General features: G+C 39.7%; 1 protein-coding gene across 2 annotated transcripts in view; it reads right to left on the bottom strand.

Moving 5' to 3' along the window:
- hsph1 (heat shock 105/110 protein 1) overlaps positions 1–5,117 on the bottom strand; it is a 36,333-nt gene extending 31,216 nt beyond the window's left edge. For both annotated transcript variants that reach the window (XM_051927187.1, XM_028799329.2), the window contains exon 1: positions 4,802–5,117. In XM_051927187.1, the coding sequence (XP_051783147.1) occupies positions 4,802–4,908 (107 nt within the window). In that variant the 5' untranslated portion in view covers positions 4,909–5,117. The remainder of the gene's footprint in view (positions 1–4,801) is intronic.
- Positions 5,118–15,895: the final 10,778 nt, after the last annotated feature.

Here is a 15,895-nt window from a genome sequence, read left to right as displayed (position 1 = left end):
TGTGTGAGAGCTAACTCTAGAGCTGAGCACTAACCTGGAAGTACAATGCACATATTTCAGCTGCGAGGAAAGAAGGACAGCATGTGTGTTGGAGTTTACTCTAGGAATAAAAGGACAGCATGGTAGAAATGTGACTTGTACAGCAGCCTGAAGGATCAGGCACCCCAGGTTCAAATCAAGTGCCTAGTTGTCAATAGGGACTGCAGTGTATGTGTTCTCCCTCTATGTGTGGGTTTTCCTCCTGGCACTCCAATTTTCCACCACATCCCAAAAAGTGAAGATTAGGTTTACTGAAGATTCCAGAATTGACCCAAAAAGTGAAGATTAGGTTTACTGAAGATTCCAGAATTGACCCTATGTAGTTAAATGTGTGTGTGGGCACTGTAACAAACAAGCAACCTTTTCAGGGCTATTTCTGACTGACTCCTCTCTAGCAACCAAGAGTTAGATTAAGAATATGTTGGTATACATTAAGAATCTCTAGCACCTGGCTTGTTTGGAAGATTGTAAGTCTCCAAAGAAGATTCTGCTCCTTTACTTTCTAACTTTAGTGAAAAATAAATGCAACTGCTTCTAGTGTTTGTCTTGGTTTGTGTGTTATTCTTCATTGTCTTGGAAGAAACGCAAGTGACAATATGTAATGCTAATTGAAAATGAAATGGTTAAAGAAAAAGAAAAATGCATACTACCCAAGGAAACTTAGTTCTCTTTAAATCTGTCTGAATTGTCCAGCTACACTTCATTCAATTTAAGGGTTGTGAGGGACCAAAGCATATAACTGCATAAATGTATATATAGCAAAAGTCATTAAGCAGATACCAATCCAGAAGGGAACAATGATTCTTCACACATCATAAAAATAGTCATACCTTTAAAAAGAAGGAAAACTACAGTGCCAGCACTGGGGGATGAGGGAAACATTCAAGAGCAGAACCTGCAAATTAACAGCACTAAACACTAGGTCACCATGTATCTTTTTATTTTAACTTAGAATTAACTAGGGGGCTCCGCCCCCTGCTCGCTTCGCTCGCCAACCCCTGGTGTTGGGAATGACAAAGAGCGTGATGTATGAATGAGATATAGAATAGTGTGAACGTGTAGATGATGCAAATAGAAAGCAAACAATAAAGTGTGTGGCACAGTGTAAAGGGTTATTGGAAAATTTCTTTGTACACGCCGTTTAAGTGTAAAAGGTAATTCCAGGTCAGAACTTGTAATGTCAATGAAGATGGTTATTGTTGTGATCAGAGTCAAGTTTGTCAGAGCTTAGAAAGAGTTGTGTCTCTCCAGGAAGTAATGGAATGACTTGGGTATTTATGTTTTCCACATTAATATTTTTTGGACATAATATAGTGCGTTTTGTTAAAAGGGGCATTTGGTCTAATGAGATTGCTGTTCCAAATCTGTCTGTAACTAAGTCGTCGCAGATAAAGGCTTGAGGAATTGTAATAATATGTGGGTGAAGTCCATCTGTATTGGTGAGTGTACCAACTTCCAGTTGTAATAAGCAATTGTTATGATCTGGTTCTGGACATCGTATCTTTTTTACTAACTGTATCTTTTGAAAGCAATGCCAATTGTCTGCGTATTTTAAGGTGCACTGAACAATAGCTGAGCGCATGGCATGTGGAAGAATAGCTAAGCACTGTCTAAATTCTCCTCCTAATAAAAGTACCTTTACTTCAAAGCGAATATTATTATTCATAAACGTTTGTAGAAGTTTATGAATGGTGTTGAGTAAGTGACTGGATGCCATTGTACATTCATCAATAATTAACATTTTTGCAAGACGGATGTCACGTGCAGTGCCACCGTTAATGTTCATAGTGGATACCGATTTGTAGGATCTAATGCAGTTGATAAAGATTTCACTTTCAGGTACATCGTTAGTTAGAAGCTTCTGTAGATATTCAGGATATGAATGTAAAGGAGGCAGTCTAATTTGAACCTTTTGACAACAACGTGTAACTGTATTACTTGTATTGCCAGTTGTTTCTTCAGGGAAGTGAACTGAATGACAATGATTGCAAATGACATTCATTAATCCGAATGAATTTTCCTGGTGTATGTTTTGCTTGGGCCGTTTGAGAGGCGCGTTGTTGCATGTGTAGTATTTGGGACGTGTTGTTTTGGAGCTGTATTCGATTTGCTTGTGCTGTGTGAGAAGCCCGTTGTAGCCTTCCTTGCCGTTAACGTATGTCTGAGACGGGAGGTGTTTCGTTTTGAATCCGTGCCTGTTGCGATGCAGCACTTTGATTGATAGATTGCGTCATGTGGATCTAGGATGTAGATTTGTGCATATTTGCGTTGTTGATTTGTTTCAGGGTGCACTGTTCCAATGCGATGCAGTATTTGTGCACATATGCGAAAGCAGTATGGGCCATTGTCTTTTGGTGGCCTGATATTTACTCCGGTAGATGCAAAAGCAAATGAACTATTGTAGGATCTAATGCAGTTCATAAAGTTTTTACTTTTAGGTACATCGTTAGTTAGAAGCTTTAGTTGAGCTTTGCGTTTTTGGAGCCGAGACATTTTTTCTTCTAGAATTATGGATAAGTAATAAGGAGTATTGCACTCACTGTTAATATGGAGCTTTTTCTGCGGTTGAACGGTTAATAGTGCCTCATTGTAATGAGATCTACCTATGCTGCATATTGTGAACGTGTTGAGATGACGTATGTTTAATACGGACGGTTCATTTAGAAATGGGGCTTTGTGTGTCATTTGTTATTTATGCTACTGTGGTCGTGGGTCTGAATCGTCGTTTTTGTGTACGTTTCGTTTGCTATGTCCGTAGTCTGTCCCGTTTCATGTCCAATGGGCTTTGTGTGGTGCTCGCGGCTTCTTTTTTTTTTGTGTGCTTGTGGCTTGTTGAATCCTCCTCTTTGTGTGCGTCCCGTTTCGTGTGCAATGGGATTAAATCCTCCTCTTTGTGTGTGTCCCGTCCGTTGCTTGTGTGTGTGTGTGTGTGGGGGGGGGGGGGGGTTTGCGGGCTCTTGTTTTTTGTGTGCCAGGGGCTTGTTGAATCGTCCTCTTTGTGTGTGTCCCGTCCGTTGCTTGTGTGTGTGTGTGTGGGGGTGTGTGTTTTGCTCGTGCGGCGCTGTGTGCGTCGCCTGCGTTTGACTCCTTTTTTCTGTGGTCTTGTCCGCCTCTCGCTGCGCCTCATTTCTTGGTGCGTACTCACTCCTTTTTTCTGTGGTGTTGTCCGCCTCTCGCGGCGCCTCATTTCTTGTTGCGCCTGCGCAGTACGTCTTTTTGCGGCTACGGCCCATTGCCAGATGTCCCTGTGTCCATCTGGTTTAGCATTCTCGGTTAGTAATATGGATGTTTAAGTGAACAAAGATGTTCTCTCTAAAACCATACAATGAGAAAATACTTTATGGCAAAATATGGAATTAATGTTATTTAAATCAAAAGCCAACCTAAAAGTTTAAATTGATTATAGGGTACAATTAGCAGAGTTGCAAGGAGTACAATATGGGAGTTGGACCTCATCCTGGCTACTGTGCCCAGAATAGATATTAGTGAACTGAGAAACTAGACAGTTACAGTGGAACTTCCTCACACTTCAGGTAACCCGACTGTTTTGAAACTATGAGAATGGATTCTTGTTCATTTAAGATAAAAAGCCACATTTACTGTCATCGGACAAGAGTTAGTTAGCCAATGAACTTAACAAGGGACTGCACAGGTAAAGAAGCATCCTCCAGCGGAAACCTACATGAACACTGGGTAAGCATATACACTACTTACATAGGTCTGGCGATCAGGGCCGTTTTAACGTATGGGTACTGGCTGGGGGCCTCAGGAGCTTAGGGTCTCACGATGTTTGTGGTTCCTATATATGTTCTTGTTTTGTTATCAAAACAGGGTCCCCAGCGCACAACCTTGCCCGGAGACCTATAATATCCCTGCCGCCAATCTTCTTTAAATTTTTTTAAGTTCAGTACATGCTGCCTACCTACGATATGTCACTGAATACTGAATCCAATTAATTATTAAAGAAAAATGTATGTGAACTACTGTAGTTTACCTTGATTCTGTGCAAACTGCCATTAGTCAAGCCGACAGTCACATAAACAATAACAAACATAATGAAAACGCATAGGTTACTTTAAGACATGCCCAGCATTCCTTGAGGATTTACTCTGTTTAACTTAAATTTGAAAGCCAAACCACTACTTGCTAAACAGAATTCCAAAAAAAGGTGAAACCAGGACGTCTTGGCGGTGTAATACTTAAATCAAACAGTGTGTAAAGGTAGCAATTACTTCATTCAATGAGAAGAATCAAGCCAATGTTGTTCACAGTCCAAACGGCCCTTGATTATAAACATGCAGGTCTCAAGTTGTCACACACCTACTACCCACAAAATGCGGAGGCATCGCAGATCGCTTCCACACCACCTCTTCTTGTGTGGGCGTTTACGAACGCTGCTAAGCATCCACGAACAACTGCAATTAAATCGCCTCGTTCGTTTATTCTGTTCCAAGATGTTCCTACCGAATGTCTTGGCGAGTTTATTAATGAATAATTCCACTGTGTCCACATCAACCGCGAAAACTCTGCTACGAATTTCTCTGAATTCCCCCATTTCGGGGACAGTACTCCATTGATAGCATAATATAGTGCTTGAAAACGATCAAGACTTTATAACATAATAGCTGGATTTATGTTTATTTTTTCAATGTAATTCAAATCAACGGAAAACAGCATAAATCGAAAAAAAACGCAAACGACTAAAATTACGATATCGCGTAAAGCGAACCATTTTTTGTCAAGAAACAGAAGTCGTACTTACGGCGTGCACCTGTCGGAAAATTCATTTGTAATCGCTTCAATTCCTCCGGCTCTGGCAATAGAGATGTAACAGTTCTGAATTCCAATATCAAATCCAACAACTGACATGTCTCAAGTCCAGGAAACCTACTTGCTTAATCCTATAAACCACTGTATAATTGTTTTCTTTCCCAGCAATAATATCGCGCAACAGCGCAGTACTAAGCTACTCTCGCCGAATTAACAAAGCTCGCGCGGAAACCTCCTCCGCCGTTTATATTGCTTTGCTTTTGAACTTTCTGGAAAATTCTCCATCCTTGCAGAATTCACTCGCTCACTCCATATAAGCTTCCGCTATAGGTTTTTTCTCGAGACTTCCGACCAATCAGCTCTTGTGCTCATGACTGCCATAGCAACAAGACGCGGTTAGCCTGAGTGGGCGGTACGGTGGATGACAAACTTAGCTGAGTGAGGCTGGAGGCGCGTCATCTGACAGATTGCAGTCTTCTCGGTTACATCGAGTACAGAAAGAGAAACCTTGTGCTGAACCCGCGTGGTCGACGTGTTAGAGTATATGTGACGCTAAACTTGATAGACGTGCGCTGTATGCAGGTACGCAAGTCGGGAGAGGTAAACAGATGTCTACAGGTGTTTTGTAGTCAAAATATCACAAACGTAGTACAATAATTAAAAATTGTTTTAAGACTAGCTGACTAATAAATGTGAACGGATACTGTGAAGGGACAAAAAGCCTTATACATGTAGTGGACATTTGTTTTCTTGTCAAAATATTACAAGAGTAAAACAATAATAATGAAAATTGTTAAAAACAAGCGGATCGAAGAAGGGCAAGAGTAGTCTTCAATGAGGGACAACAATAGTCTAAAGGGACAGGAAGCTCCAAAAGTACAGTTGATGCCCTGTAAGGGGTATAAAAAGGGAAACTTAAGAGCTAGAAAGAAAAGTGCAGCCAGAGGGCTGGCAACATAGCATATGTCAGGTATGTTTGAACTTTTGTTAAATGAGAGAGTGAGGTCATGGAGGGTTCAGAAAATGCTTAAATAGCAGTTGAAAAAGGTGTATTGAGAAGGTGGCCCCTTTAAGGGAATGACAGGATCAGGATAATGTTTTTGCAGAATGAAGGGTGTTCAATGTGACAGATTGCCAAGAAACTGAAGATTTCATACAAAGGTGTTTATTGCTGTCTTGAGAGAAAAGAGCAAACTGGACCTGTCTAGTGTAGAAAAAGAAGGGAAAGGCCCAGACTGACAACTCCATAAGATGATAAGGACATCAGAGTACCTGTATGTAGTTTGAGAAACAAACACTTTACAGGTCCTCAGTTGGCATATTCTTACATACATGTCAAATAACTATGTTATCTACAATAGTGAACAGACCATACTACACATTTTCAGTCTTCTTCCGTCTAATGTCAGTGTTTTTTTTTTGCCTATTTTAATCTTTTCTTCAGTTTGGGTGTTCTTCCAGGCCATGGTTAAGTGACTATAACTCCAAATAGTTTGTACTTAGGAGCAATTGTTTGAACTGACGATCATGAAATCTGAAGATATTAAGAAATGGTTCCATGTTAAGAAAAAGTCCTGATTAGTATCAGGATCAACAGTCTTAATCATGCAATCTAACAGGAACTGATGTCTTTCAGATCTATCTATTGTAGCGGACAGCTGGTGGCCTGTACCTGCCTGGGATGCCTCTACGTCGGAAAGAACAGGGGAGGAGCGTTTCCGGAGCATTTCCTCCACTGAAGCACTAGGGGGCAGCCCCCCTGGAGTGCGGTGGTACCACGGTTTGGGAAAATGGGAGCTCAACCCTTTTGGGGCCTATGGCCACTGCCAGAGGGTACCTGGAGAGCTGCTGAGCCCTTAATTGCAGCACTTCCGGGTTTGCTGCCAGCACTGGGTCAACGAACACCTGGAGCACTTCCGGGTGCCTTATAAAAGGAGCCATCAGCCAATACTCTGGGAGCCAGAGTCGGGTGGGCGTAGATGAAGCTTTCCAGGAGGAGTGGAAGTGGACGAGAAGAGGAAAGAAAAGACTGTGCTTTATGTACTGTGCTGTGAAGAGCAGGCTAAACTGCTCCCCAATTGTAAATGAATGTGTGTGCTGTGCTGTGCGACAACTTCTATCCACCTGCTTGTGTCGGGTAGGGCGGCTGGTATGCCCCCTGCTAGTCCACACTATCTATCTATCTATCTATCTATCTATCTATCTATCTATCTATCTATCTATCTATCTATCTATCTATCTATCTATCTATCTATCTATCTCAAAAATACACATTTTGAACCCTCATAATTTAATTGAATTTTTATTTTAAAGTAATTTTATTATTAAATGGTTTCATTTATTGCAGGCCATTTTCAGCAGCATCAGGTGCAACTAACTGTGAATGGGGCACCAGTTGCTTGGTTGGCACATTTATGCACGCAGCCATTTTACGCAGAAAATAACAGCAACTGCAGTAATTAAGCTGGACCCTGGAAATTGTGTCATGAAAGGCAGTTTTAGTTTGACTATAAGTCTCTGACTTAAGTGATTCAAGAATTCTTTGGTGATCAGTCAGCACCTACAAAATGTGTGGCATGTGGCTTTTATGTAGGTCTCTCTGTTGCTCATGCACTTGCTTTTCATGGCAAGGTATGGATTAGTGGACCTCTCATCCAACTCCAATACAGAGAAGTCTTCTGACCTTCGGAGTAAAAGGGATCACTCCAGTCTTTGTAACGGCCACAACTTATAGGTAGAGGGTCGACGCTCCAGAGAGCGTCATTGAGTTATGATCTTTGCTCAAGCTTGGATAATTAGATGATGCCTGGAAGAGCCATTATTGGAATGTCACTTGGCTTGTGACTGAACGATTTATCAAATAAGGTGCAGTGGCTGCATTCCAAAGAGAGGCCCAGTCAAGAAGAAATTGATCTTATGAGTTTCTGGCAGTGGCTTTTCAAATCAAGGACTTGTGTTCCAGGCGTAGCAAAATACATAATGCTAGTCTGTCCAGCAACAGGATCTACTCTACTATAGGTAAACGAAAGCATATCTTGGTAAAGACAGTGCAGTAAGGAAGTGACCCAGGACAATATGTTAGTATATCAGAAGTGACTCTCATACATATACTATAGATAGCTACCTTGTACTGGGAAAACTAAGAGTTGCAAATAAAAATAGCAGCATGTATTTGAACCGTTGTAGAAATATCCAAATGGTTATGGAAAGTACTACTCCTTAAATGGTTTTTAGAATGGATGGACAGATACACAGAAAAGCAAAGGAGAGGTGGTGAACAAACAGAACTCAAAGTAACCAAGAAACAAAATTCTGCCCCTCTGGGCTTGTCTTCATGGGTACTGTGTTTGTTCTCGTAATCCAATGAACTGGCTAAATGCATCGCACTCACACATCTTGGTTAAGTCTCATCTCGTGGGATATGAGTTCTTAATATTTTTTAGTTTATAATTTAAAAATGGAATAAGAATCTGAAAATCTAACAACATCACATTAAAGTTTGATAAACTTGTACCAAATGATACCAAATGTATATACTGTATGTAGGTTTTAAAATAAGCCTGATTTAAAGTGTGACAAAAAACGTGGCATAAAACCATCACATGAAATCGTTGCACTTTTAGGCTTAGGATTTTATATATAGTGAGCAGATGAAATTTGTATAAAACAGCAGTGGCCCCAGCTCTGATTCCTGAGTGACACCACTTTTAATACCACCTAAGTTTGAAAAAGTGAACTGCACCATAACCTTTTGCTTTTTGAGCTAATGTTGTACAAATTGTGCTTTGAACTTCCTCTTCTTTTAGCCTGATCACTCAACCTTTCATGTGGGACCTTATCAAAAACCTTTTGAAAATCAAACTAAATAATGTCAACTGCACCCACCGTAATCGTATGTTTGTATTGGCTTTCTTCATGGAATTCCTGGATATCACTGAAAGACAGTCTCTTCGTCTAAACCCAACACTTTTAAGAATGAGAAAGTGAAAAAGTAACAAATATTTTCAACTGAATGAGAAAGTGTTTTTTGACTTACTAGAGTAGCACTCACTACAGCTTGAGAGATGGGCAGACATCCTCTGTTTTCTTAAAAGTATTTGCAGCCTCATCAGGGACACTGTGCCGTCAGGTGTAATTTCAAGGGGTTTTGTTTCTGCTATACAAGCTGTTCACAATGCCTGAGGATAGTGAAGTAGTTTGTATAATGGAACGTTCGCATTAACTTAATGTCAAAATAATCGTACATTGCAAGCAGTGTATTGTTTTTTCTCTTTGATTTAATACTGTACAGAACAGTATAGGGGGTTGGCACAGTGGTTAGTGCTTCTGACTCACAACTCCAGGGACTACGTCTGGTGGCTATGTATACATAGTTGCTACACTGTCCTTGTATTCATGTGTAAATTAAGTTAATTATAGATATTAAATTGGTCCACAACAAGTGTGTGTTGGTGGCACAGAATTGCATTGGTGCTACATAAATTCCAAACCAGTTTTGTGGAGATGTCTATGTAGGTTTGCCACCAGGTAAACATTTCCTCCTAAAATGTGTATTAGATTAACTGTTAACTATAATTTAGCCCAAGTTTAAGCAAGCCCAGGTATGGACATGAATGCCTTGTGATAGACTGGCATCGGGTCAAGGGCAGTTAATCCCTTGTGTTTCAGTACTTCCTGGATAGCCTCTGACACCCTGCAATCATGAATTAGATTAAGCGGTTTTGAGAAAGACAGTACTGTATGTATGTACAATATGAGTGTGTGTTCCCTGAAATGGAGTAGGGTCCTATGCAGGATGTATTTAAGATTTATTCCTAAAAGAGAAAAAACAAGCACAAACAACTGGTGGTACAAAGTACTTATGGCAGCTGTTGAGTAGTAGAACCTGTTTTTCAATGTAATGCTTTTCATTTAAGTTTGTCAAATGATACTATTATTCAATCACTGTTTGATGTGTATTCCATGATAAAGGTTATAGATAGATAGATAGATAGATAGATAGATAGATAGATAGATAGATAGATAGATAGATAGATAGATACTTTATTAATCCCAAGGGGAAATTATACACGTGGATTTATACACGTAAGGGTTAGGGCTGGGACTCTGGCCCAGGCCCTCATATGCGACAAGTTTTGCTTGAGCTCCACTCTCACTCAGTCCTTCCATGAAACGTTTTCCACTGACCCGTTTCATGCCTTGCAACATTAATTGGACTGCAGTTATAAAATTTGTGAGGCAAGGAAGTAAAGGTGAATTCAAATCTTATTTTATTCTAAATAATGTATCTGCACTGCTTTGAGGTTTAATGTTTTTCTAACATCTAATGAAATATTTTTAGCACTTGTTATAAGGAGCCCACCTGGGGCTGCAATTGCTATGATATTATCATAGTGATAGATAGGAAACAGGCTATAGGATGCCCAGATGGCAATTACACTGGAAATATGACAATAGGCTACCACCCTTAGTTATGTATGGACATCAGGAGCAAGTGACTCCTGGGGCCACCAAATGTAAGTCCAGGACACATGTTGTTTGTTGGTAGTGGTGAGACCTTTTATCTAATATGTCTATCTATCTATGCTCTTGAGTATGATGGACAAATGTTCAGGGGTTACCTGGCCTGTTACAAGAAGGCAGAGGTTCAGAAATTGATGTAAACATGGAGCTGCTAGAAGGAGTTCTGTTAGGATGGGCCTTTTTAACAAAACAATTTGTATTAGTAAATACAACACTTAGATTGAAAATGTATAGCCAGGTTCAGAATTCAGAATAGCAGTTTCATTTTTGTTGTAATTATCTGAGAAGCTAAATGGTGGAGTGGTTTAATATGACCTGATTTATATGGTGGTGTTGCTTCTCACCATTATCAACATCCAGATTTCCTCAATGGAACTTCCTAGGAAGAACACATACAAAACAAATGAATGTGTTGAGAAATTCATTGACTTGAGAAGGGGTTCTAAAAGAACTGTGCCCCTGTCCAACCTTGTATCCCAAATAAGACAGAAGACACCAGAAGTATTGCTGCCAAACTGGGAAGTTGCCTTCACAAACTATTAGGCTACTTTTGACAACTTTGTGTGAGAGAAAATTTGTTTCATTTTGACTTTTGTGATTTTCCGCTTGGGAATTAATAAAGTTTCTATCTATCTATCTATCTATCTATCTATCTATCTATCTATCTATCTATCTATCTATCTATCTATCTATCTATCTATCTATCTATCTATCTATCTATCTATCTATCTACTTAAAATTGTGTGTGTTTTGTAAAACTAGCATGATGTAATTAACATTTCTCACAGTGTTTTAGTACACAACCTTCTGCCTTTTAATCTAACCTAAATAAGCTTTAATAGACTGTTAATGGCTCCCATACATCTCTCCACACTCGGTACAATACCAGATAAGCAAGATATCTTAAAATGGGCACATTTGTTTACTCATATAATATAAATAAATAATGGAGAAAATACATTTTCACTGAAAACCTAAAGGCACTTCTAAGGGATTTTATCTGACTGTGTTTGGTATGGTGGCTTGCCCACTCTCTCCTCTCCTTGAAAGTTGTTGTTGACCCTAACTCTAAGCCTAACCCTAAATCTCTCCTCTTGGTAGTAGAATCTAAGTAACCATGTGAATGGTTGATCTGTAAATATTATTCTAACATCACTTTTGTTATGTTTTTATGCCTTCCCTGGTCAAGAATGGCCCTCTATGGCTACAGTTAGGGTGACTGAGCAAGCTTGATTATTTACTGAGACAAGAAAATGAAAACTGATCACACTGACCCTAAAGCATTCATCCTGTGAAATACATAATGGTTCTCTCAGGAGATGTGTATTTTGATGTTTCTAATGGCATTGTGTGAGAGCACAAACAAAGCAATATACTTGAAGCTCATGCATTTGGGTGATCCAGAGCCAGGAAAGTTGCAGAATTATTTTTTAAAGAAGATTAAACAAGAATGACAAGGATTATCTTATGTCTTTACTAGTCACCTTTTTGCAATACAAATATGAAAAATATTTTGATGACTGAAAGCTACTATGACAAAAACAGCTTGCTATTTATTACTGACCTAACATTTTCAAAATATTGTGATTAAAAGTCAGTCAGTCATTTTCAAACCTGCTATATCCCAACACAGGGTCACAGGGTGCAAGGCAGGAACAAATCCCGGGCAGGGGACCAGTCCACAGCAGGACACACACACACACCAAGCACACACTAGGGACAATTTAGGATCACCAATGCACCTAACCTGCATGTCTTTTACAATCATAAGGAAACAAAAAAAATAGAGAGAAACTCGAGACAATGAAAGAGAAAACCCTGGGTTCCTTCAACTAACATTTATTTTTCATGTTAAATATTTCCACAGAACATAAAATGGACATATTTGTTTTGATTTCTTTGTATGTGTGGATTACTTGGGCTGTTACCGACATCTGGTGGAAATTTTATGTCAATGGCTCCATTAGAAATATATTTACTGAGAAAAATGTTGACATGTTCGATACTTCTTTTCCCCGCTGTATGCTGTTTCACACTGTATTCAATGCTGAGTCACTACTATTGCACTATAATGCTGCAGTTGCTGGAACCTTGTGGCAATAGATCCACACTTTGAATTAGGTAGTCTGTCATCAATGACAGTTCCTCATTGGAAAAGAAGAATGGAAAATGCCCTTCCTTTTGTTAGCATTAATAAATGCTGCTGCCTACAAGCTGCAATCACTTATAATATGTTAAGTATTTTTTTTGCTATATCCTCATAAATATTATTATCACACATTTCCTTTAAATCTTGTGCTATACAGTAATCTTGAGGCTGCATTTCCCACCCCTAGTTCATTATCCAGGACACCATAGGCTCATCCACCTGTGTATCTCTGCGCTTACACCTCAACAAGGATGGCTGGTATGGAGATGGAGAAACTGAGAAACATAATACTCACAGTGCTGCCAGCTTTGTCCAGGTAAGGATAAGCCTTGTGAAACAAACATAATTGTCTCCTCCATTCTAATTTTTCTCTGATAGGCAAACTTGAGTGGTCTATCACAAGAGGACTCATAGAGTTCTAGATCAGCCTCTCAGATGCCTTCATGGCGTGAGACATAAGTGTCACTGGCCTGTCGTTGTTAGGTGAACAAGTGCCTGCCCTCTTTGGAACAAGACCAATGAAGGATGTTTTTCCCAGCAACAGCACTTTCTAGAACCTTAGGGACAAACTGATCAGGTACAGAGGATAACACAAAATTGGCCAGCACAAGTCTTAAGAACTCGAGGATTGACTCCATCTGGTTCTACTTTTGTCTCCTTACTTGGTCTTCAGTTATGGACAGCCGACACTGATGGTCAGAAGTGGACTCGTCACTGATGATTTCAGTTTACATAGTAGAAGTTGCTGATGTAGAAGGCAAATATTGATATTAGCAATATTTTACATTAAGTAACAAGTTAAAAATTATACCTAAAATAGGCTTTTTACACAAGGGGATGCCAATTTAAAGATATAAAAGGTACAAAAGTTTACACTCTTTTGATAAGTACAAAGAGTAGAAAGCTACTGTACTTTAAACACCAGAAATAAACAAAATCTGTTTTGGAGGTAGTGTGTCATGGTATGGTGACTGAGTCACATTACACCCTTAAGGAATTATTGATAACAATAACAAAGTAAACTAATACAAATTATACAGTAAATGGCCCAAATGAAATCTAAGAGTATATTGTATAGCCAAACTAAAACATTGTTTTCTCATTCCATCCAGAGGTGGCACTGTTGTCCTTCTCAAAGACCTTCAGTTCTATTATGCGGTCCTTCTCAATTGCCCAACTTTACAGTGCTTTTCACCTGACCCCGCAAGTTATCTTCCCCATGAAAAGTTCACTTTTTTGTACAGCTTCAAATTCAAATCATTCTTTCCTGAACATCGCATAAAAGCCAATAAGACATAACTCAATTTTGTGTTTTGTGATTATAAATAAGTCCATAACTGGTGAATGAAAACTTTTCTGACAGTCTTTTCACTTTGGCACTCCAGCACCAAATTATTGCTCTTTATTTTATGTAGTCCTTCTTTTGGTAATAATCTTTTATTTTCAATATATGTGTTAGAGTAGGGTAGGCTTTATTTGTTGTTTAATTTTATACTGTTATTCCCTTTCGGTTGTCTGTAAGTATTAAAGAGAGACAAAACAAGAGTAAAGACAAGATAGGTGTAAAAAGAGTTTGGGTCCCATGCAAGGAAAACCCTGTATTTGGTGATAATGTTGAAATTAAAGTGTAAAATGTGTAAAGAGTGGAGAAAGTGTTAGGTTGCGTACTGGTGTAGCCATCACCAGTAATCCCTCCTGTGAGCCTTCTTCCACACTGTATGATGTATATATGGCAGTCTGGACCTTTGATATCATAGGGAGGATAGGGAGAGGCAGAAGAAAGGATAGAGACAGGACTTGGTTAATGTTGTTCTGGAGGGTCTGGATTGAAAGTGAATGAGAGGAAAAGAATCAGACTTGTAACTTCCTGTGCGTTCCTGAAAGTCTTCATTTGTATTACCTTTAATCCAGTCTCTGTATGCCTGGTGAAATGATCACATGACTGAACAGAGCATACTTACTTTGCTTTATAAAATAAAATTTAAAAAATCATTACAAAAAAGAAGGATAATTTTTATTACTTGTGAAATGTGCATGGCATGCAACTTCAAATATAATATATTGGCTTCTTGGTCTTTCAGCTGCTCCCATTAGGGGTTGCTACAGCAGATCATCTGTTTCCATATTTTCCTGTCCTCTGTATCTTGCTCTGTCACACACACCACCTGCATGTCCTCTCTCACCACATCCATAAACCTCCTGTTAGGCCTTCTTTTTTGCCTCTTGCTTGGCAACTCTATCATTAGGATCTTTCTCCCAATATACCCAGCATCTCTCCTCTGCACATGTCTAAACCATCACAATCTCACCTGTCTGGCTTTGTCTCCGAACCGTCCAACCTGAGCCGACCCTCTAATATACTCATTTCTAATCCTGTCCATCCTTGTCACACCCAATGCAAATCTTAACATCTTTAACTCTGCCACCTCTAGCTCTGCCTCCTGTCTCTTCGCTAGTGCCACCGTCTCCAACCCATATAACATAGCTGGTCTCACTACCGTCCTGTAGACCTTCCCTTTTACTCTTGCTGATACCCTTTGCCCTTTGTGTCTGTCACAAATCACTCCTGACATTCTTCTCCACCCACTCCAGCCTGCCCTCACTCTCTTCTTCACCTCTCTTCCACATTCCCTTTTACTCTGTACTGTTGATCCCAAGTATTTAAAGGCATCCACTTTCGCCAAATCTAATCCCTGCATCCTCACCATTCCTGTGACCTTCCTCTCATTCACACACCTGTATTCTGTCTTGGTTTTACTTTCCTTCATTCCTCTCCTCTCTAGAGCATATCTACACCTCTCCAGGGTCTCCTTAACCTGCTCCCTACTCTCATTACAGATCACAATGTTATCCGTAAACATCATAGTCCACGGGGACGCCTGTCTAATCTCCTCTGTCAAACTGTCACCATTACAAATAAGAAAGGGCCCAGAGCTGATCCCTGATGTAATCCCACCTCAACCTTAAACACATCCATCAATCGTACTGCAAACCTCACCACTGTCTCACTTCCCTCATATGTATCCTGTACCAATCTTACATACTTCTCTGTCAACCCCGACTTCCTCATACAATACCACAAAAACAACAATGTAATTTTTAACTCATCACATGCCAAGTGTGCATAACTCTCCAACAGAGAAACAAAGGAAGACATGGAAGAATCCAATGAAACATCTGCAGCAGTCAATAGGCAGCACCATGTTAGGATAAGAGAGGCACTAGTATCATTTTAAAAAAGTAGAGACTTACAGAGACATTGACTTACAGGGAATGTTCCCACTAAGGTGCACTAGTGTGCAACTATGCTTCAGCACACATCATTTATCCCGCAGAGCACAAAGTTTGGGTGGCGATGCGGTACCTTCCCAGAAATCAGTTTTTTTTAAAATGGGGAATGCAGTGAACTAATTA

Source organism: Erpetoichthys calabaricus, chromosome 4 (assembly GCF_900747795.2).
Source record: "Erpetoichthys calabaricus chromosome 4, fErpCal1.3, whole genome shotgun sequence".
In the NCBI taxonomy this organism is placed as follows: domain Eukaryota; kingdom Metazoa; phylum Chordata; class Cladistia; order Polypteriformes; family Polypteridae; genus Erpetoichthys; species Erpetoichthys calabaricus.
This window is presented reverse-complemented; position numbering and strand designations above follow the sequence as displayed.